The sequence below is a fragment of the Cyanistes caeruleus genome, chromosome 15, assembly GCF_971803275.1.
Source record: "Cyanistes caeruleus chromosome 15, bCyaCae1.hap1.1, whole genome shotgun sequence".
NCBI lineage: Eukaryota > Metazoa > Chordata > Aves > Passeriformes > Paridae > Cyanistes > Cyanistes caeruleus.
In genome coordinates, this window is record NC_141715.1 from 9,449,409 (window position 1) to 9,473,539 (window position 24,131).

The 24,131-nt window shown below is 38.8% G+C and overlaps 1 protein-coding gene and 1 long non-coding RNA gene across 3 annotated transcripts; one reads left to right on the top strand and one right to left on the bottom strand.

The window, feature by feature from the left end:
• Positions 1-43: 43 nt before the first annotated feature.
• LOC111935610 (uncharacterized) lies at positions 44-3,286 on the top strand. Its single transcript, XR_002867754.2, has 2 exons — positions 44-1,592; positions 2,684-3,286. It is a non-coding gene; the product is annotated as an uncharacterized LOC111935610 (long non-coding RNA).
• Positions 3,287-4,522: 1,236 nt separating this feature from the next.
• On the bottom strand, positions 4,523-24,125 carry DDX46 (DEAD-box helicase 46). 2 transcript variants are annotated; one of them, XM_023936061.2, is made up of 24 exons: positions 23,995-24,111; positions 21,531-21,713; positions 21,111-21,251; positions 20,096-20,213; positions 19,760-19,925; positions 19,308-19,459; positions 18,869-18,982; positions 18,135-18,300; positions 17,652-17,772; positions 17,171-17,346; positions 16,631-16,752; positions 15,782-15,860; positions 13,908-13,990; positions 12,909-13,073; positions 12,397-12,559; positions 11,343-11,536; positions 10,690-10,827; positions 9,888-10,037; positions 9,068-9,265; positions 8,283-8,501; positions 7,616-7,760; positions 6,940-7,013; positions 6,402-6,480; positions 4,523-5,463 (listed from the first exon to the last, which is right to left on the bottom strand). In XM_023936061.2, the coding sequence occupies exons 1-23, from the start codon at positions 24,009-24,011 to the stop codon at positions 6,433-6,435; spliced, it is 3,132 nt and encodes a 1,043-aa protein (XP_023791829.1). In that variant the 5' UTR covers positions 24,012-24,111; the 3' UTR covers positions 4,523-5,463; positions 6,402-6,432. The 2 variants fall into 2 exon arrangements, with proteins under 2 accessions (XP_023791829.1, XP_023791828.1); XM_023936060.2 differs by having other exon boundaries at positions 4,523-6,480; positions 23,995-24,125.
• Between the last annotated feature and the right edge of the window lie 6 nt (positions 24,126-24,131).

The window sequence follows — 24,131 nt, forward strand, 5'->3', positions numbered from 1 at the left end:
CTCCCGCCGCCGAGGGTCGGGGCCGCGCGGCCGCCGCCATTTTGTGGGGCGGGCGGAAAGAGGTGAGGGTGGTGAGGGCGGTGAGGGCGCACACGAAAGTTCCGAGTATTTGAGACCCTGCATGGCTGCGCACATCCCTGGAAGCGGGTAAATATTACTGGTGCTTTCGTCACTGCCGTTTGGGTAGAAGAGTGTGGTGTCTTCTGTGTCAAAAGTGCAGACAGAATCACAGGCTCACTTAGATTGGAAAAGACCTCTGGGGTCACCGAGTCCAGCCTGTGACCAACACTGCCTCATTGAACAGACCATGGCACTGAGTGCCACATCCAGCCTTGGCTCAAACACCTCCAGGGGCGGTGACTGCATCACCACATGTCACCTCCACCACATGCTGCAGTCCATTACGGAACAGTCCAGCTTCAGGGCTATTGGAACGATGAATTATGTTGGTTCTCCCCGCTGTTGACTCTGCAGTGGGAACAGCTGCAATTTCCCCCGTTGTTCACACAGACATGGACCATCGGTGTCTTACAGCACCCGTGTGGGACTGCTGGTTATTAAATATTCTGCTTTGTTTCATCCATCTATGTTCTGAAGAAACACAGTATGTCAGTTTTGCAGTAGCACTTCCTTATAAACACAACTTCATACCTGCAAACAGGAACAACTGCAGGAATTGCAACTTCAACTGTTTCCAAAAAGATCCCATAGAAACATGAATTTTAAGTGCCCAGCACATTTCACCATTCAACATTTTGTCCAGTTGGTGGAGGGCTCTGACCAACATTTTTTATTTAATCCACATTTGTTAATGACTGTAACAGACTCTGCCCTTCATTAGCACCCTTGGTCTGGAGTCTGAATGACCACATTGGTCCTTAAATGACTGACACACAAAAAAAGCCTGAAAAATATTGTGTATTATTCAGATGAGGTTTTAGAAAATAAAAGCAAAAAGGACCAGAAAACAAGGATCTGCAGCTTTCACAAATAGTTAATCCTGCTTTTAAAAATACTTTCCTCTCCTGCTGTTGTTTGAGGAGCAGACTGCTGTACTCCAATACTAAGATACTCTATTTCTACAATACTTGGAACTCTTCAGGCTGAAAATTGCTGTGAAACATCCTGCCAAGATGATAATACATATTTCTTGCCATTTCTTCCTAATGCATGCAGGAATCCTCATTTGCAATATAAGAAAGCAGCAGGGAAAAGCAGCATTTATTTAGCTTAATTTAGCAAATGATTCAGTTTATTTACAAATCTCATCTTTCTGCTGTTCAAACGCCTGTTGGAAATGCCAATGAAAAATAGTTCAATACATTTTTGGTGTCCTGTTATTTTTCAATATTTTAATCTGGAAGGTGATGAAGTCAGGCTGAGCTCAGCCTCCTGATTTCTGCAAAAATTGTGGTCTTAACAGAACACAGAAGCCATCACACCCTAGAGGAGTGGAAGTGCAATGTGAGACAATGAAAGGATCCATCCCGAGCTGTGAAGCTGGACCCAGCTGTTGTTGAGGCTGTTGCTGGCAGAGCAGAGCAAGATCTAAATGTGTGACCTGGAACTTGCCATGGCCCTGTGATGGCCAGGTTGGTGTCACTGTCCTGCACCAAACTCCAGGCACAGCACACCAGCTGAGCCAACTCCTAATTGTCATCTGGTAGCAATAGGGCCTGGTCCTAGTGTGAATCTGCACTAATAACATCAGGGACCAAACACTGATAAACTTCTCTGCCACTGTCTTCTTTTTCTCAGCTCCAAGGGCCTGAACCACAGGTGTTCTTCCAGTTGTCAATCTTTCAATTCCTCCTCTTCTTTCCTCTAAAGGACTGACTCATTACTAGTACAAAATGATTACATTAATTATCAGTAAGATAAGTGATGCAATGGAATGTTGACCCTTCCCACATCCAAACCACGAAGTGCCATTCTCCTCCTCTATCACTGGAGATCCTACCAAAGGATCCCCATTTTCAAGGACAGGATGGGCTGCAAGGCACAAGTTCCTTCTTCTGCCAGGGCTGGTCTCCACAGCATGCTGAGCAAACAGGCAGAATTCAGTATGGGAACTGCCACCACCTCCTGGTCTATTTAACTGTGAATTATTTGAGCTGTTAATTTCTACAAATTCACTTCCTTGCTAACATGCACAGGCAGAGGAAATACAGGTTTTAATGAAAATCCTTAGTCTTAACTCTGAGTGTAACATTTTACTTGTTTGGCCATTCATTTCAGAAGAGTTGCTATGTGGTATTAATTATTTTGAGAAATGTTTGTGATGATGAACTTCATACTTAGAATGGCCAAAGTATAAAGTAACTTAATCATACACTCACTCTGCAGTAGGTTATTAATTATTTCTTAGCTCACTAGAACAACTTAGATGTGAGATGTTAATTAATTTACCTCTGCTTATGCTGGTCAGCTTAACAATCTTATATCTCTTAGTTTGACTAAAGAAAAATATTTAAATCTGTTTCAGATGAAAAGTCTCAGAGAAGTAATGTTTGGGTGGCAATCACTCAGACTAATGGTCATTTATTTAAAAACAATTGTTTCCACTGTAGCTAAAATTATGAAAACAAATCTTCCTGCCTAGCATTGTATAAACATTGTACAAAATGTACATTTTGGGACAACTTTGAGTCCAGCTGTTCCCCTTTTATTTTTGCATTTTTAGGTTGCTCTCTGCCTTCACTCTCCCATACAGCCAGCCACAGTTAGCTGGAAGCCAGAATTTGTTCTGCAAACGCCCAAGCTCTAAGAACACAAACTTGTTAAAGCTGAGACCATATTTGGAAGAGATCTGGGTCAAGGAAAATAATCAAAGGAAAGTGCATTCCTGGAGCATCATGTGAGGAGGCCAGAGCACGCACACAGGGCCCAGTGCTAATGCTCAGGGACAACCCTCAGTAGCTCCCTGCCACTGATGTTCACCCTGAGAACCACCTCACCAGCAAAGCCAGGCCCGTGTAAATGAGGTGTTCAGCAGCACACCATCAGTAGCATCATGACCATGACAGAAAGCTAAAAACTAATCCAGACCAGCTCCACAGGCTCCATCCTCACAGCCACAGGTACCTGCCTGTAACCCTGCCACTATTTTGGCTGAAGTTACCACCATTTCTTAAAACTGTAAACATGCCTGAAGGACTGAAACACCAAAGTATTCTCTCACTCCTTGAAATTCCAGCGTTCTTTTTCTTGTTTTAGGAAGATCCCAAATCCATCCTTTGGTGTTTGTTTTATACTTGGCTGCCAAAATTACAGAATTTCAGAAAAACTTTGCTTAAAATTTTTATTTTTTTTTTCCACTTGGAAGACTCAACTATGAAAAGCCCCTACAGATGGTACTTTAAGCTTCTGAATATTTTATTTAATTACCAGCCACATACACATAAACTAAATTGCAGTACTTTAATTGTACAAGTAAAATCTCAAGGAGCCAGCACAGGAACAACTACAGAACATGCTGGCTGTGGTCTACACTCATTGTCTGGGTTTATGCTTATACCATAAATTCAGCATGCAAAATAGGCCTTAAGCTGCCTGTTTACACAAAAGGTGGCAACCATGTACCATATAGTTCAGGGAGTATAACATTCTGAACTGTGATAGCACACATTTTTTATCTTGCTGTGAATTTTTTCCCCCACACAAAATACTGTATTTAGTGTCTCCTGTTTTCCTAGCTAGGGCATTATTCCTTCATAATGGTGGTGGTTGGGGGGATACTGTTGTTTGAATCTCTGTGGGTCACTTGCATGGAGAATGAGGGAGCTGGGCTGGCAGCAGGGGTCTCGTTCTGCCTCCCCTCCCTGGTGTGGGCCTGCTGCACCATGACACCACCACATTAGGTAAAATGCAAGAAAAAACTCATTCATGATCCAGTGCTAAATACTTGTATCACTTATCTACCCAAAACATCACTGTTCATTCAAGTACTGAGAGCATAAAGGCAGCCTTGAAAGCTGGTAGCATTATCACCTGGGCAGGTAACAGAACAAGCTCTGCTTATAGTTATTTTAAAAACAAACCAAAACAAAACCACACCATCCCTGTGTTTTCCCACAACTGGCAACATGAATCTGACCACAGTAGATTCCCTGGAAAACAGCCAAATCATGATATTTATAAAGATCTTGTCTATATCCATGGACACCCTTGTGAAGATCTACATATAGTGGTGTACATTATTAATTGTATCTTCTCCAAACTTTTATTCTCATCTTGTTTCCACTATTTTCCTGTGTATTTGTTAACTTGAGAGCTTCTTTTCCCTGGCTTTTATGCATTTTTCTCCTGTTTTCACATATCCAAACACCTTCACTGTGACTTTCTTAACTGAGTATGGGCTGTGTTGCATTGCATTTCCAGAATGAAAACAAAACATACAAGCTGCTCTTCACATCACCCTTCTCCAAACACCGTGAGGTTTAACTGTCATAGGAAAAAACACAGAAGCAGTGCAGAAAAAAAAAAGCAATGCAGGAAACAGAGGAGCTATTCAGAAAGACAGTTTCTGAAAAACATACATTGAAATTGCTTTTATTTTTGCTGGAATTAAAAAAACATAAGAATATTGACATTGCATTTAAAACCCCCAGGAAGTTAAAGATTATACATTTTTGCATCTCTGAAATCCAATAAACATGTCTCCATCATGCCTTTTATAGGAGATATCAATGTATGAACATTTTGAACCAAGATTTTTAAAGAAATTGTCAGGCTGTCCAAACTCCACAGTGTTCTTCATTAAATATACAAAATGTGTCATTCTTCTGGGAAGTGACACTGTCCAAAAGTTGGACAATTCAACAAAGAATTTTTAGGAAAGACATCAAACCCCAGTTCTTAAGGGAATGAAAACTGATGTATTTAAATGTAATCACAGAGCTTTAGTTTGGGATTTCTGTTTTAAGTTTTGAGAAGTGTTACTTTGTGTGCTGCTTCTCCCTGCTCTACTCTTATGTATTAATACTGGCAAGTACTACATTAGGAGTGCTCTTATCCTAAAAGTAGACTGTTAAGCTGGTATAGTCATTCCTTTCCTTCTTCCCTGTACTGCAAATAAGGTACAGTGACACGGTAACAGACAGTGGTAATGCAAACACAGAGAGTCACTTAAATTACCTGAAGTTTGGAAAAAGAAGTTGTGAATTTTTACAGCCATGATGCTGATTGTATGATTTGTCTTCACCAGGGTTAAAGCTGGTTACACAGCTGGTTTAAAATGACACATTTTTTCTCAATGTGTCAGGTAAGAAAAGCTTTCTAAGAAAGTCCTTTTCAAAGTCATCATCTTGAAAGTCTTGCAGCTGATAGAACGAGACAATTCAACTTCAGCTCCAGACGAGCAGACAAGTTAAATGTTTAGGAGTAGAGTCCATCATGAATCCTACTGGTTATGGGGATGAGACCTCAAAAACATCAGTCTTGCCTGTCCCAGTAGCTTATTGACTGCAATGATAGTATTTGTGGAATTCATTCATAAATATCACTATACATTTTTACTTAAAGCCATGTCCTAACAGTAATAAAGATGACAATCCCGGGGGAACAATCACATTAAATGTATATATAAGAACATTATAAAAGAGTGACAAAGTTGTATTTCATTACAAAAGAGGTTTCTCCTTTTTTTTTTCTGACAATTCCTTTTTAAACTAAAACAGACTTTCATTCTTATGTCACCAAATGAGGAAAAAAAATCAAATCCTAAAATTCTGATATTTAGAAAAAAACAGGAAAACTACTGTCATACTACAAAACATTTCACTTTACAACAACCTCTAAGAGTTATCTACTACCTGGATGATAAAGAAAAACTGGGACATGAGAAGGATAAAATCTTAAAACAAAACCTCAAGTATTTTTGGATAAAATTCTCTACTCTGATGCAAGACTCTCTGACCTTAGGGGGACATTTGTACAGAGAATGACTGTGTGTAGAACCAGCCAGAGAGATGCTATGGATCAGGAGAAAAATCCTGACTTTATTTTGGTATTTTATAATTTTTCCAGTATAAACTGATGTGTGAACCATTTCAACAATAAGAAGCAGGTACATTCTAACAATTTCCAACATAAATCCCAACTTTCATTTTCCCAACAAAACTTTAGTTAATTTAACAGTACACTTGTCAAAAAAATTAAAATCTGTTTATTTCATATTCTTTATGATGAAAAGTATATAAACTGCACTTTTAAATTAAATCATGTTCTGCCCAAACTGATCTGCTTTAAGACTTATAACTTCAGTGGAGAGAATTAAGATGCTTCAGCAAGTATCAATTTTCTGTTAAAAAAATGTCCGCAAGATGAAATAAAAAAATTTCTTAATTTACAATAAGCAATGTAAACAGCAAAAACAACAGAAGCCACAAAGTTTCACGCACCAGCTGCTAGCAGACAGATAACTCCAAATGCTCATAGAACTTTGTATCTTCCTTTGTTGGTAGGTTGGTAAGAATTTTGCTGCAAATAAAGAAGATAATCACAGTTAAAAGCTAAGATGGATAAATGAATTGCAATGAAGTCCCACTAGTTATTAGCTGGGTCTGATGTAAAGCTACAGCAAACTAAATTTATCAACACATCTAAAATATCAAAATGAGGGGGATAATTCTCCTCTCCCCTGCCTGATTGTGTTGAAATTAGGAAATTTATTGGGACCCAACTCGTTGAGAGGTCTTCATTCCAAAACCTCTGTCAATGTGTTATCTCCATCTGCTGGCTGACAGCAGCCGTGTTCTGGCTGATTAACCAGTGTCATGGATTTTTAGGCTGTTCAATAAAACAGTGGTTTTGAGATCTATAGGTCCCAGTCCCTGATATTAATAAAACCTTATGCCAGAGCATCAACATTTGCAGAAGTCAATCTCATAAAGCATATAGTAAGGCACTTTCCCCCTGTATTCTGGATATTACACTCACCAATCTGATGAGCTCCTCTTTTATAAGTCGTGTGATTTCTGCCTTTGCTTTCTGTACAGCCAGTTCATTGGCACCTGAAGATAAAAATATGCATTTTAATCTTAAACACTTTCTGTATATGAAGCCTACATCCTGTCCACTTTCAGAAGCAGAGTAAAATTTGCTGAATATCCTCAGCTATTTAGTGAAGAACACTCTATTGCATAGAATGCCAAAGCTTGACTGTATTCTCTTTTAAGGAAGGTATTCCAGTCATAAATGATACTGTTCAGAAATATGTAGGATTAGAGGCTTCTTGAGAAAAACTCAACCATTATGACATTTACCAAGTTTTTGTTATAGTAGTTGATGCAATTTCTTACACCTTTAACAGCCTAAACAGAATTCTATTTCCTTCCTTATTTCACACTGGCACAGATCTCTTTGTGCTGATTCTTTTTCCTCTGTTTTTCTCCAAACTGACTTCATATGTTAGCTGTTGTTCAGTGGCAAGGGAGGAGAAGCCTCTGTGTGATTCCCATGGATCATTTGATAAGTGTATAAAGATAAACAATTGCAAAGTAACTGAAGTGAGTCTTTAAGTCAAGTGTCCAAACACTGACTACAGAAATTCCATGTCTAATTACAAAACTAGACTCATAGCTTTAAGAGAAACATTTATAAAAAGAATACATACTTTCTATAGCCAAATAAATCTTTCGTTCTCCTTCCTTGGGTTCTTTGCCTGGAGGGAAGTAAGTTCCCCTGATTGTAATGGCAGCTTCAGAATATTCACTGATTCTCTGCAGTGCTTCCTTGGAGGTAACTTTCCATCTGGCAGTCTGCAAGGTGAAGGATATGAAAGGATCAACAAGGAGAAAAGCACCACAAAATGGCAATCCATTAGTTCTGCCAGTGTGGGCAGAACATCAAAGATAAATATAGGGAATTTGTACTTGATACTGTGAAATATAAATCCTCAAAATAAGAGATTATGTAGATCAGAGCAGCAATATTCTGAACTGCAGAAATACTAAGGTACTAAAAAAAGGGCAAAGAGCAGTCATGACAGTAAAGCCTTTCCAAAAAAAACGCCAGACAGTGTCAGAGATCTGGATATTAGATAAGTGGGCAGAGGATGAAGAGGTTTTTGTCTGATAACAAATACTTGTTTTTCTGATACTCTCTGGAATAAGTCCAAAGCATAGCATTTTTATAACCTGAGAAGTAATCACAGTTGACATAGTAATTTCAATTAGGTAAGATCAGAAATAGAGAGATAATATTTTATTGGTGTAAGTATGAAGAGAGGTTTTGTTAAATAATGGTACTTTAAACTTGATTACAGCAAAATGGTTACTTGCCTGTGGGAAGTCATTGATCTCTAACTCTTCTTCATATCTCTTGAAGGATTCATTCTGTCCTCCATCCTGTTTCTCTTCCTCCTGTTTCTCTATGGGTACATAATTGAGCTTGGCATTGATTTTTTCAGCCAGTTGCTCTGCAATGGTCTTGGCAGACACAGTAGGAGCTTGAATTGTGCCTCCTCTCAGGATAGCATTTGTAGCCTGCTGCATCACATCCTGTAAAAGTACAGGTCTATACTGAGAACAAGGTAGCCAAAAAAAGTCCTATATAAACCAGTGAGAGTTTCATTAAAGCTCTCTATGTAATCTGATTATCTACATAACAAATACATTCTCCAGACTTCTTCTCCCTTCCCTCCTCTCAACAACTCCCTTCATACCTGCAAAGGAAAGATCTTTGTCATCTTTTGTATTTTCAGCCTAAAATATCTTTGGACATCCCAGAACAATTAAGCTCAGTCTAAACACATTGTACATCACATGTACACCTCATGCTTCAATAGAGAAAAATGTTCTGCAACTCTGCCAAAGCTGACAAAACTAATTGTGTAATGTTATCAGTAATGAATTAACTCTTTGCCAGGGCAGACAAAGCATTTACAGTTATGTAATAAGTCTTATAAACATATCAGCTCACTCACAAATACTATGTAAGTGAGTTAGCCCAGCCTAAATGAGACAAACAATGCAGTATGTTACTGAACATGAAATGGCAGCCACAGAACAAAGAACTGAACAACCTCTATTAAAAAAGAATAAAATTGGTTTGTAAAGAGCCTGACCTTAAAGTGGAAGGGAACCATGACTTGTGCCTCTGCTCCAAGGTTCTTCTGGGCATTGATTCTCAAGGCCAATCTTTTAGCAATTTCCAATTTTTCTGCATTCCCAGCTGATGGTGTAGGAGCATTTGATGTTCCTGGTGCTGCCATGTCTTTTACTCTTTTCTTTGAATTGAACATGCTTTCAATTTGTTCATCAATCTAAAGAAAATAACAATTATATGATCACTGCATTTACCACTATATAATCTTTTCATCATAAAGAAAGAAACACTAAGGGGCATTTAGTTCACATGTCCTTAAATAAATTAATCTTGTATAAATGGTAGAAGCCTGTCCAAAACTACAGCTCAACAAAAGGATGATCTAATCAGGAAAAAGTCTGAACAGACTTTTTTTTTGTTTACTTGCAAGATCACAAAAAGGAATCTATCCAACATTAAGAAAAGAATCTAGTAAGATTTAGAAATAGAAAATGTTACTATGTCTTTGAAGCACTTAAAATAAAATATGTTCACAATTGAGGACCATAGTTTTCATTTATGCAAGATAAATATCCCAAATAATTGATGTGACTTTTATGTAACTACACCTATTAAGTGTAAAATACCAGTAAATCAAAAAGAGACACTGAAGATCTTCCTAGAGCTTGATCTTCATAGCTGTATCTCTATATTTGAACAATACATGCAGTCAGTAACAAAGGGCACAGGTAACAGACATCCATACACTCTGCAAGATATCATGGAACCTACTGGGGAAGAAAATCAAATGTATCGAGAAAATCCATAAGCAACTTAAAATCCTATTCCCAAGTGCTTACATCAACAGCTGTATCTTCATCATCTGAATCTTGCAAGCCAAGAGCTGCTTTTTGTAGCTTCTTTCTTTCATTAGCCAAAGCCTGTTCTGTTTCATCAAATTTAAAACCTTTGCCAGAGAATCCACTGCTTTTTTTAATCAATTTCCCCTCCTGAAAACAAAAAAAAAAAATATTACCATACTTAGGAGTTTCAAATCCTAGTTCTGATAGTCATAAAATAACTGTAAGATTATACATATAATTTTGAAGTTCTTTAAAAAGCAAATCCTAGCACATTCATAATGCGTCTCAAATTTAAAAAGCTGCATTTCACAATGAAATGTAATAAGAAAAACCCCGTGTTAATTCAGTAGAGACAGTACCCTACTGGGATTGTCTCTAAGTATACATTTTAAATGCTCTTCAAATGCAGAAAAAAAACCCCTCCATTTTTTTAATCAGAAAAACTCCAAAGTCACTCTTCTCAGCATGAGCGAGATCCTCTGATGATGAGCTCTAGAAATAATCATACCAATTCTTTAAAAAGGCTTCATTATCTCGTATGCAAATTTTGTTAAAAGCCAAAGTGTCCCTCAAGCCATAGGTATTTATTACATACCAGGTGACAGTATTTAAATTCTCAAGAACAGTTCTTTAAATGAAATTCAAGATCCCAATCTTGAGGTCACTGACACACTTAGCCAAGCACACACGTGTTCCCAGAGAGGTGACCCATGTGTGTACACTGGACAACTCGACACACATGCATACACAGGCATTAAACATAGACAAACCCCCCCCTACTGAAGAAAGAATTACTTACAGCCTTCTGTTGGTCTTTGAAGTCAGCCCAGAGCTTCTCCAAATCAGTAGGAATTGGATTCCCAGACAATTCCAAAGCCTTAATGATATCACCAGCATAACGTGCCTGATCCTCAGTAATGAATGTATATGCATATCCCTGGTCAAAATTTATTTAAGAGACAATCAGGAAAAAGCTCTGAAGACTCTATCTCTAAATTTATTGAAGCACCCTTACATAGATGCTGATTTCTGGTCAATGAAAGTAACCATGGCAGTAATGCAATAACTCTTTCTTAGTGGAAATGTAGAATGAATAATGTGATTTCCCAGGAAGCTGATAAAGAGGTAGCCATCCAAATATAATAAACACTGAAATCTCTCCTTCCAACTAATGTTGTCATGGTTAAAAGTTTGAAGAATTAAAATCTTATCAATTTAGTAGGGCACATGTCCAACACTGAAAAACACCCCACCTTTCAGCCACAAGTGGGATTTAGAAGAACACTCAGACATCCGAAGAACACATAAGAGCCGAATTTCAGATTGCTAAAAACACTCTTCCCACCAACAAAACAAACTACTCCCTCTGTAGCTATCCCTTGGAGCAACTTCATCAAACAGTAAAGGGAAAAATGCCAGCACTAACAAAACCAGGTAACTGAGTGTACATACCTTATTGCCAGCTCGCCCAGTGCGGCCTGCTCGGTGCACATAGTCCTCATAATGGTTGGGACAGCTGTAATTGACCACCAGCATCAGCTGCTTCACATCCAAGCCCCTCGCTGCTACAGACGTGGCCACCAGAAGTTTGCAGGTTCCATTCTTGAAGTCATTGATGATGCTGTCCCTGTCATACTGATCAATACCTGCAAGACAAATCAGTTAATTATAAAAGTTCTGCTTTAAGTCATGAGAATTTGTACACAGGTCAAAACACCCTCTAACTTCAAACAATCAAAACCATAAGCAAATAAAACTTCAATACTTTCACAGTTTTGAAGGCAAAATACATTAGCCAAAATAACCCCTATTATTTAGAATAACTTTTAGTTTTTCAACTATCAAAAGATGATTTCCCCATACCAAGACACTCAAAACGTTTTTTAATATTATTTTATATTTTGTACTTCAACTGAGACCTCATCTGGAGGCTTTGTTCTCTAAAGGCAACAGAAATCTCAGAAGAACAAGAATATTTTTCCCTCTTCCACTGCTGCATTCCTCCAGAACACTGATTTGTAGTTACTCGTTTTACATAAAATGCTCTAAAAAATACTGTAAGTTTTAAAATACACTGGGATGGGACAGCATTGTAAGGAGATTTTTCTCCTCCTGCTACTTACATTCTGTACTATTTGACAGAAGAAAAGTAAAGTGACAGCTGCTGCTACTGTGGAATCTCAAATAAAAATATCATGTGATACTCTCCCAATGGCACTCACTACTCTACAATAATGAGAGGTGTTAACTCTCAGTAACAGCCCTCTTGCACAGACACAAGATCTGGCATCCGATGACATCTCACAGAGAACAATGAGGAGTAATTACACAAAATTATCATGTCTATTTCAAATTAAGAGACAACTATCCTCCCCAACTACAAAGCAAAACCTGCTTATGAAGAAGTAATAATTGGTATTATACAGGAACTAAGTGATACTGGATACCAACACCCTAGCTATTAGCTATTATATAGTTAAAATAAATCCTTAAATTTGAAGATTACCTCCATGAAGAGACAAACAAGGATAAGAGGCCCTCATTAAATCTTTCAACAGCCCATCAGCATGTTCTTGCTTATCTACAAATATGATAACGGATCCTTTCTCCTGATAATGTCCCAGTAGCTCCAGTAACTTCAGAAACTTGTTCTCCTCTTCTATGACAATCTGGAAAAAGACATAAAAAGCCAAGCAGAAAGAATATAATTTGTATCTTGAGTCATTAAACAAATCTGGAGCATACAGAAGTAAAAATCGTGAACAGGAGATGGCTTTTTCAGGCTGTTCCCACAGCTAGTGGTAAAAGAGCTGTTCAGCTTAGTACTACAGACCAACTTAAAAAATCACACTCATTTGCAGATTAGGGTGTTGATTTGTTCTAAGTTAATTTTTAATAAGGCTACTGAACTTCTAAAAAGAAAAGCTCTGTGGGTATATTGGTTTATATTCAACATTGCAGGGAGCAATCTTCTGTGAGCAAATGAGAAGATCAGTGAGGCAGATGTATCATACTCACCACGTGTTGCTCCACATCAGAACAGACAACACTTCTGCCTCCAACCTGCACCTCTATAGGTTTACTGAGGATCCTGCGAGCCAGGGCCTCCATAGCTCTGGGAAAAGTAGCAGAGAACATGACAGTCTGACGGTCAGGCCTGACGTTGTCTACAATGCGCATAACCTGTGGTGAGAGAACATTTCCTGTTAATATCCAAGTGCTGTAACTCAATTCAACACGCATACAAAGTTGTCGTCTTTAAAGTCAAGTGGTATCTGCACCTCACAGACTACAAAACATTCTTTACAGATTTCCTCTTGGCACCAAGCTGCTGGCATTGGAAGACAGGCAAAACTTGCTGGATTCAGAAGGAGGTTGCAATATGCAATCCGGCAGCAGTTCACCAAAATTCCTAGGAAATGCAGCAGAAACCCTATAGTTCAAGAAACAAATAAAAGGAATTTTCCTAGTTTTGGAGAACAGTATAGCCCATGACAACTGAAAGAGCCCTGGATGTCCAAAGCTCTCAGCAAGTAATTATTCAGCAGCATTTCCAACATTTGTTTTTATCTCTTGCCAAGAGATAAACACATTATAAACAGACTACAACTACTAACACAACACCTGTATCAAGGAAGTACACCAGGATACAATATGGCCACAAGTACTCAAAATGAGTGTGTAAAACACCCTGTGTATTAGGGAAAAATCGAAGCCTACAGGAATTTGTTGAAAGCAAAACATAGAATCACAGAATGGCTTGGGTTGGAAGGGACCTTTAAGATCATCCAGTTCCAATCCCTTGCCAAGGGCACAGATACTTTCCACTAGATATGAAGATAATGTGATGCTATAATAATGTGGTAATAGATGTGAGAATAATAGTCAGCTTCAACTGCCGCCCATATGCAGCACATCCTTTTGAACACCCACAGGCAGTGTAGCAATAACAGTGTTACAAAATCCTTGATGTGAGAAACAGCATCTTTTGGCACCGTCCCTCATGTCATGAATTACCTGAGGCTCAAACCCCATGTCAAACATCCTGTCAGCTTCATCAAGTACAACGTAAGTGACTCTACGGAGGTTTGTCACCCGACCTGTGAAAGGAGAGGAAAAAACACATGGGAAACAAAATCAAATGGAAATCTAGTTTCCCTTAGGAATATTTTTTTAAAATGTTATATAGTCTCACTATCGGCTAACAAAAACATTAATTAATTTTTAAAAAAATTCACTAAAAGTGAATTTTAATGTTCACACTTTAATCACACATACATTCTGGGAAATGTGTAAGTATGCACAAGGCCCTTTTAGTTTGCCAAACTCTTCTCTTGCATACCATCATAGGGCCAGAAGAACCTGTAAAATTCAGAAAACTGCCCTCGCCAAAACACATCATAAAACTAAGACTGAGCTGAAGCAAGGAGCCACATCAGCCAGTATCTGACAGCGGCACCTAGAAAAGAACATATTAGAGATTACAGCGCATGTGTGGAAGGCAAAGCCCAGTGCTAACTGCTGCAGCCTCAGGAAATTCCTTTATACACAATCTGTAATGCTTCCTTGGAACTAAGAATAACTATTGAGGGTAACCATACTAGTTCTAGATCACTGCTAATAATAGGCATAAAACAGAATAAGCAGTCTTTTCAAAATGACTATATGAAGATTAAAACCTACCCAGCAATACTACTGAATTTAAAATCAAGAACCACCCCAAACTCTGGGACAGGTTGAAATAAAATAAGTAAGTTGTGTTTCTGTGAACATTTTGAACTTATTATGGACAGGCTAACTAGCACCCTTCCCGAATTGTGACAAGATTCCCTTTAATGAGAAGGATTTAACTCGAGAATTTTAGAACCATACTCTCGAACAATATGGAAGCATTCAGTTCCACACAACTGTGGAGTGACACTGCCAAATGCTCTCTGAATGGAGCAGATTTGTTCTATTTTCTACAACTATCACTCAGATTTGTGCCTATGAAACTACAGAAGAACTTGGTCCTCTCAGCTTCAGCAAATTGTAGCTGAACCCTCAAATTATTTAAGACATTATGCACTGCATTTTTTAAGATACGGAATTCATACTTAAGGAACAAAGCAAGTATTCCTTATATCTACGTATCTATTTAACATCTTAACACTTTCATCCCCAAATAATAACTTTGTAAAATTACTTGGGAACAGCATTAATGCACCTACCTTTGACGATTTAAGTCTTGGAAGCCCAGTTCTATATGTCTTGAAGGTACTTTTTTCACAGAAGTTAAATAATGTCAACAGTTTAGTAGAGGTTTTGATGTGGAATAATTTAATAATAAAACTTTATCTAACAAGCATGCAATGGTTACACTAGGACAAAACCTCTTAAAGCTGCAGTGGCTCAGTTTAATCAATCTGAATATTTGATAAAAGGTCACTTCTTTAATTTCTGAACAGGTATTAAGGGAGGGCTTCTTTGTCTGTTTTTTAAAGCCAACAGATAAAGGCAGTCAGATGCTCTTGTAAAGCAGGGAACTGCTGAGCTACCCTAACGCAGATAACAGGTCAATGGGCAGACAAAATAAGCAACTGCTACATAACCTTTATCTAAATAACTCCAAGTTAAAAAATTTGGACCAGCACATTTCAAGTTTAGCAATGATTAACATTCTCAAAAACTCTTCAAGAATGTAGTATTTCCTGTCCTCCCAAAAAAAGTCAAATCAATATATGCTTAAACATATTATTAGTACTATATATTCTAACAGCTATATAGTGCAGCCTGAAGAGATATAAGAAAATTCCATAAGACCATTTATCAAAATACATGATCTTTTGAATTTGTTAGAATTACACAACAAATGTAAAAAAGTTCTCCAAAGGAAAAGGTTTTCTACTCACCATTGTTAGCTGCTAACATGTCAATCATACGTCCAGGTGTGCAAACAATAATTTCAGCACCTCTTTTGAGTTCAGCTATCTGATTTCAAAGCACAGTAAACAATCTATTAGTTCTTGCTTTGTGATTTCTTTCAGGGTTTTTAAACATATATCAGCTTGCAAAAAAGAAAACGACCTACACTGTAATACAGCTAACAGTGTGAATTATGTAAAGATTTTAATTAGCAATTTCTTCAAGACTTTGGAAAACTCTGCTTCCAAAAAGAGTAACCCCTGACAGTCTGAGTTACCACCATGTGAAGTAGCTTTAACGAGGATATGACTTCATTACAGTTAAGAGCCTGTAAGAAATGTCAGTGTTACATCAGGAACAAGTGATAGCAGACACACAGATGGTTACTCCTGTTGTTTCCAGAAATGAGTGGGGCTGAGGTATGGAAAACCTTGAAATTAATTCCTAAGTTACTTCAAGATGCACTATTTGATAATGCAATAAACCAATTTTATCATTTTCTGGCTTTTCTTAAGAGGAACTCTCAGAAAAATATAGCTTCTTAGTAACTTTCAAACTATTATAACCCACTAATAATTCAGTTTTAATTTAATGCTCAGTACATACATAAAGAGAAACAGTCTGAAATTTTTAAGGATCGTGTCTGAGACTTTCCAGGATCATCACTGTTTAAGGCAAAGCTTTTTGCAATACTATGATTCCCAAAGAGAAAATCCGTAACAAAGACTGCAAATGTACTGGATTAATGGAAAAGAAAAGGCAACTAATTTTGCTACATGAGAAACATTAATAAACCCCAAGCATTCTTTGACAAGGCAGGCATGTGTTTTCCATACCTGTTCACTGATTCCTGTTCCTCCATAAACACAGACAACTCGAAGCCCAAGTGTCTTTGAGAATTTCTTGCACTCCTTGGTAATCTGCAAAGCCAACTCACGCGTAGGTGTCATAATGACAGCTGAAACGCAAAACATTTTCATCATACATTGCAATATAAGAGATGTAATTTCCACCATATAAATTAACCTTTTGTAATGATGTTTACAGCAATTCACTTCCTATTTTTAAGAATGTAATTTCAAGGAAAAGATAACTGAGGAAGGAGTGGAAATCTGGTCCAAGTGTAAAAATCAGTAGTAAGGTCTCCCAGATACGTGGACATGGGAGAGCTCCTGAAACAACATGAGGTAGCACAATGAACACAAAACAACATTAAAGAGCACGGTGATCTTTAATTAAAAAAAAAAGCCACTTATCAATGAACATTACTACGTACTTCTCCCCATAACCAAGCAAAAAAACTGATATCCCATCTAAAGCAAGTACTTTAGGTTATATTTATTTAAACAGTAACTTTGAAAATACAGTATTTTTACCTATGGGACCTTCTCCTTCTTCTAATGCTCTCTGATCCATGATGTGTCTGAACATTGGCAAAAGAAATGCAATAGTTTTGCCACTTCCTGTTTTGGCAATGCCAATCAAATCCCGTCCATTCATAATTGCTGGGATAGCCTGGGTTTGAATCGGAGTAGGCTTTTCATAACCATGTCTTCAAGAAGGAAAAAAAAATATTTTAAAAAGAAAACAGATTTTAGGAAGTTATGCTAAATTTTTTTTACATATTCATATCAGTGCCATTCAAAAAATACAGATCAAAACGAGCAGCAAAAGCACAATACAAATGGCAGAGTATAGTTAGTAACAGTAATTCAACACTGAGTGATAAACACTCTGATGATTACAGACATGGACATGTGGCATTATGCAGCAAAGTAAAAGGTCCTTCTCATGAACACAGGACAGAACACAGAGAGAAAAATCAAAGATGACACAATTCATAAAGTGCTTGCTTACTTTTTGAGGGCAGTGAGAATCTTCATGGAAATGCCACATTGTACCCAGGTTTTTATTGGTTTGGGGCAGCCTTTTCCCTTGACTGTAATTCCCTCCAGCTCCAGCCTGTACACATTTACCTCTGAAACAGAGTTTACCTTTTAACAGAGTCAAACTTGACACTCCTCTACTACCCTGATTAAAAAAACTCTTGCTTTGTCTCTTAACGTGAAATACTAACTTCACTCCCAGAAAAACAGCTTTTTGTTTGTTACACATAAACACAGAAGTTGAAAGGACTTGGGTTAATGTTCCAATCAAAGCCTCATATATAATTATAGTAAGTTATCAACAGTAGGGATGCACCTGATTTAACACTTTTCTATATCAAGTTGCTCCAAATGCTTTTTATATTCCAAAGCATTTGCTGTTCCTTAGCACACTGAAATCCACTGTTCTTTTCTTCAATAGTACCCAAGATGTTCTAGTTGTATTTGTCTTTACCTTCTTGAGTCATTTTAGCTAGTTCTGGTACTTCAACATAGAAGTTTTTCCTGAAAGGTTCATATTCTATCTTTCCATGATCCACTGGTTCTAGCAGCTTTCTCTGCTTGGTCTGATAGCCAGTCAGGGCAGTCTGAAGATCAACTTCCTCCTCTTCTGAGGAATACTGCAGAGATCACAATTTTTGTGTACATTAGGATTAAGAATTATGAAGGTGTTTGGCTTTTTTCATTTATAGTGAAACTATTCAGAAGCAGCAGGTACTTCGGTATTAAACCTGAAACTGATGATCTGCTCTCAACTTTAGAGCCACAATTGTTCCTTCCCCTAATTCTTTCATATGTTTCTCCCAAACATTAAATCACCATGCTGTGTGTCACTTTCACAACTTTACCAATAGCAACTAGCAGCCCATTCAGAAATAACCACTGCCATACAGAAGAAGCAGTAAGAGGAAATTAAGAGAAAGCAGCCAGCCATCAGACTGGTGTCATACTGCAGCCACAGCTCTGACAGATGTCCCCACCTCAGCTTTGAAGGAGCACCACTAAGACTGGAACTGCAGGAACAGAGCATGACCTGAAGTGGCTGAGCTCCAGGGACTACAGGGTATTGAAACTGTGACTCAGGCAAGGCTGTTCCTCCTGAGTAGCAAAATACCCACACCCTTCACAGCTCCTCAGGCCAAACACCACACACAACCACAGGAAGCAAGAACAAAACATCTCTATTACCTCCATTGCATCTTGGTCATTCTCCATGAGTTCCCCTTTCTTCTTTTCTGACTCAGCAGCTGCCTTTTTGGTTGTCACCACAGTTACCACCTTGGTAACAGTTGGTCCAGTTTTCTATAAAAAAATGTAAAAAACCACCATTATTGTATAAAACAAAACCCATCCTGTAAAAAACATATAGAATATTTGTACTTCTGGATACATTATGCTAAGCATTTTTATTTCCCTCTTCCCTCAGTGAAATTTTATCAGAATAATGCTTAATAAACAGTTTCATAAAAACATCAGGGAATGAAAGTTAAAGCAAACACGCATTAAGTGCATATAATTTCTTGCTTCTTTGCACTTTCCCCCATTTTTTTCCCAAACCATTTTACTATTAAAACACAAAGTTATCTTTGTCTTTTAAAAGCAAGAAATCTTTGACATGTGATTTTACCTTTTCACTCCCACCTCCACCTTTCACACTTCTCATATTGAACTTCTTGACCTCTTCTTTTACTTCTTCCATATAAGCATCTAAAGGATCTAACTCCTCATCTTCAACCTCATTGCCTTCTTTTTCTCCTTCTGCAGTTTCCTCTTCATCATCTAGTAAGAGTGAAATAGATGAGGATAAAAGACAGGGAAATACAAAAGTCCTTACATGTGTCAAATTATTATCCACCCAAATAATTACACCCCTGTTTATTACTATGGTATTTTTCTTCACACAAATCTCTCCAGCTGGTTTATCAAGAATGTATCTTAAACCATTTGACACCATGAGCAGATTTAGGCTTTGTTATTTTACGGTTCACATTATGAGGAGTAATTAGATGCTTTAAAGAATTGCAATAAAAATATTACTAGGAACAAAAGTATTCTGTTATATTCAAAGAGGTTAAATACCATCATCATCTTCTAAACTCCATTTTTTCCCCTGTTTCATCTCTTCAATTTCTTTTTTTAGCTCTCCTATGTTTTCCATTGCCTTCTTGCGTTGTTCCTCCCTCCATTTCTCCACTCTTTCTTTTCGTTTTCTCATTTCTTCTTCTAGTTTGTTCTGATCAAAATTCTATGAGAAAAACCAACCAAAAAGTGAAAATTAATGGCCACTGGCTTTAGCCTATGCTTCTTTAAACACATGTAACTATTGAGTAAGCAAGCTATAGGAGACTGGACATCCACAAACTTCCTGGCTTAAATTTTTTATCTTTTAAATTTACAAGTGTTAAAAGTCTTTACCTCAGTGGCCACAGCATTTGTAGTAGCATCTTTATCCTTCTCTTCCTCTTTGTCATCTTTGTCTTTTTTCTTTTCTTTGGAAACCTCCACACCTTCTGTCTTTTCTTTAGATCTTGATCTGAAAGGTAAGATCCAAAGTTTATTAGAACATTACAGCTTCTCTCAGGGGAAGGATATATGTTGGACAGAAACAGAACTATAATCACCCTGACAGGTTTTTGAACACCTCAGAAAACACACTGCTTCCCAGACAATCTTTCCATGACAATATCTCTTCCTCTAACTACCAGTAATGTAGACTCTAACCCAATCCACCGATTCACGTACTTCTCTCATTTCTTTGTAGACTTTATTTTCAGAGCTCTTACAATTGATACTCCAGTTGTTCTGCACTTTATTTTACACTTCCATTAAGTCAGCATTTAGAAAAGAGATAGAACAAATTCCTGTTTGTAGAATTTCTAGAGAAAGGTAAAGTGATCTAGTATCTTGCCATGGAAATGTGAGTGTCCCCCTAAACACACTGTCCTGGCTGACAGACAAAAGCTCTTCTCCCTGGGAAAAGCTACTCATGTAATGCAAATTTAATAGGTAGACTTGCACTGAATACAAAACCCACTTATCACAGGTTTTATTATCCTTGCTTCCAATTTAAAAGAAAGCATCTAAATCAAATTTGTGCTAGCTTATGACAATAAATATAAAATTCCCATTAGCTAATTAAATATCATTAAGCTTTTTTATGTTTTCTAATACATACACTTATTACCAAAGCCTTTGTGATCCCAGCTTGTCACGATTTCTAGAGTGTTACCACTACTTAACTGTATCCTACTTAGTCTGTATACTGCTAGTATAGACTGCTGTTACCCTTTACAGACTTCCTACTCATTTTACAACAGTCTGATTATATGCTGTTTGCAATTGTATCTGAAAACCTTATTGAGATATATTTAAAAGAGAATGACCTGCAGTAAGCTTTTACACATTTCTGAAGCCAAGAACACAAGAATACCTGTTTTCTGTTTTCCTGTTCTTGCTTGGACTGGAGGATCGAGACCGTCTCCCTCTACTCCTGCTCCTGGAACGCCTCCTCTCTCGGCTCCGGGATCGTCTTCTCTCTCGGCTCCGCTCCCTTTCTCTACTCCTTGAACGTCTGACATACAACAAAATTGTCTTTACTTAGGACATGCTCATCGTATAACTTTAGTCTTCCATTGAGGAACAGGTTGTAGAAGGAAGCCATCAATCATCAAGACCACTAAGAACTTACAAACTCCAGCACCAGCAAGCCAGAAAGCATTTAATAAGCAAAAAGCCTTAAGCATAGTAAAATCCATCAAAGACATCAGCAAAGTAACTAAGTGGAATGGGAGAACTCCAATACTCAGAGGACAGGCACCTTTAGATACTTTGACTGGAGCTGATGTCATACCTTTGACGCTTTCTGTCCCGTGAGCGAGACCTTCTCTTGTCCCTGCTGCGTGACCTCTCCCGTCTGCGATCCCGATCCCGGCTCCTGGAGCGCCTGTCCTCACGTTTCCTCTTGTCTGATGGGGAACGACTCCTGGAACGGCTCCCGGAGCGGCCCCGGGATGCAGAGCGCTTCCGATAATGCCTGCAGGGCACGGGCACAGATGGTGAGCACCAGAACCATGTGCAGTTAAAGGGTGCTTGTCACGTGGTCAAGCAAGCAAAAAACATTATCTGAATTTCATGGACTTTTTAAATGTCTAAACTTTTGTAATCATCTGCCAAACTGATTAATATACATACTATATGTATAATATACATAATATGCATATACACTCTTAATAACACTGAAATTAGAAGGATTATTTGGTCAGAGTTTTCTTTTAGTTTTAGAGTACTATTATAAGCACATCATTAGAACACCAGAACATCAAGAACAATTTCTTTTTCAGAAATCCACTGATTTCCATTTTGTATATAGGAAAAACTGAAGGCTCTTTGAAGGTATCCCAAAATCTTTCAAGCAAACAAAACTCTCTTCATTACTTTTTATACAATAAAATTTTACCTATGTAAGGTAAATAAAATATACCTCTGCTCAATGGGAAAGCTGTCAGACTGGAATTAAAGAAACATAAACCCCTGAGGATGTGACACAGCTGTGGTCAATTATCATGCCGACATCAATAGAAATTCTGTAATATCAAACATCACAACAGAAGCTGCCAGAAGGCAGCAAGGCTTGAGGGGTGTGTGATGGAGATGGGTGTCTCCCTTCCTTCCCTCATTAATGCTCTTATCCCAACCACACTGTGGGGCAGAGGAGAGCTACGAATTTTCTAGGAAATTCTTCAGCTGATTGTAGAAGTCAGAGAGGAACCTTGACTGTGACCATTTCTTCTTCCCCCAATCCAGATTTGCAGTTACCATGCCAGAATAATTCCCTTAATAATTCACTGTCCTGTGGCTCAGGACAAACAGAGCCTTTCTCCTAATAAGCCCAGTATTAATGCTTGACAAGCAGGAAGAACCATAGAAGGCAAGTCTTTAAGGCCCCCAACTACTGTTTCACTTCTATGGTAGTGTTAAAATAGTTCAGTTCTAAATATAGCAGTATATTTATATTTAGTCTATGTTATGTGGTATATTTAGGTACCATGTGCACTTGGAGTTAGTACAGTAGTATATACCCACATCCTGCCTATCAGCAGGATAACTGACTGCAAAGAATGTCTGTCAGCATTGATATTTTTAATTTATTTTCCATCTTCCATCAAAAAATGCCAAGGGATCTGTTCTATACTTCCTCTTTTAGTTTTAGAGAACTACTTTTGGTTTTAATTTTTTTTCATCTATACTGTGCAATAAAGCCAAAAAAAGATTATTTCAGGTTGCAGAAGCCTCACTGTGAGGAACATTTCTTCACACCAACCCCAGCACATGCAGCCCCCACCCATTACCATTAATACCTCTCTTACCATTTCTTCCCTTTTAAAACTTTTTGTATGTTAAAACAGAAAATTAATACATTTAACATTATTTTTAGCCCAAAGAGAAGAACCTTGTCATCTTCAGCAGAGAAGCAATACTCCGAACAAGCAACAGAGTCCTGCTGACTGGAGTGCCAGAGCTTGGCTTTCAGTTCAGGAGGCTCTAATGGTGCCCTGTATTGCCCACTGCTGCCCCCGGGTCATCTGAAGCTAATTTAGATAGATCTGTGAGAGTGCCCACCTCTGCACTAGATCACTAATTAGAGCCTAAGATGGTTGTAAAAATTTCAAGTCATCTGCCTCCCTCCGTTATGGACCTGAGAGCTGTTACAGTGTAGTACAACTGCATGTGGGGACTGCCTCGTCAGCTTTAGTGTTAAAATCTGATTAAACTAGGAGACAGAAGCATATGCCCGATAGCGCTTGCAAATCGCGGAATCGGTATAAAGCCTGATAGGTGTGAGCAGCTCCATATCCTCTGGAGCACAAGCTCGGCCCGAGACACACGCAGCGCAGGGGCACATTACTACTGGTTATATCCCTAACCAGTCTTTTTATCAGCTGTGAGAGCAAAAGATACGTAATCCTGCATAAATACAAAACGCACAAGCGAAAACATCTAAACCAAGTTAATCCCCCATCCGGCTGATAATGGCATTTTGGAACAAGCCCGCGAAGGCCGGAGGTGCTCCGAGAGCCGCAGGGTCGGTGCCGGTGAATCCCGGCAACTCGGCCGGGGCGCTGGGGCCCTCGGCCCCGAGTTCCCGGCCCTGTCCTTAGGTCCGGCTCCAGGCCCGGGCCCTGCGTGGCGGCCTCAGCGCACCCGCCGGCCGGGAGAGCCCGCGCCACCCTTTGTTCCCCTCACGGCCACCTCACCGCGCCTCGACCCCCGAGCGCGCCGCGATCCCCGAGCGGGCGGCGCCGCCGCTCCTTCACCTGGACTCGCGGCCCATGGCGGCGGCGCTCCCGCTACACGGCGGCGGCCATTCCGCGCCCGCACGGCGAGAGCCCGGCCGGCAGCACCGCCCCTTCCGGCCGCGGCCCGCGCCGGCGCACCCCGGCGGGCGGAGGGC

Bases quoted from the DNA above. Each gene is read 5' to 3' on its own strand.
- DDX46 (XM_023936060.2), bottom strand. The intron at 17,773-18,134 runs GTAAAGACAAAT...ACTCTGTTTCAG, and splicing joins AGCTAAAATGACTCAAGAAG to AGGTAAATGTGTACAGGCTG. The intron at 15,861-16,630 runs GTATGGAAAACA...CTTTGAAATCAG, and splicing joins GAACAGGAATCAGTGAACAG to ATAGCTGAACTCAAAAGAGG.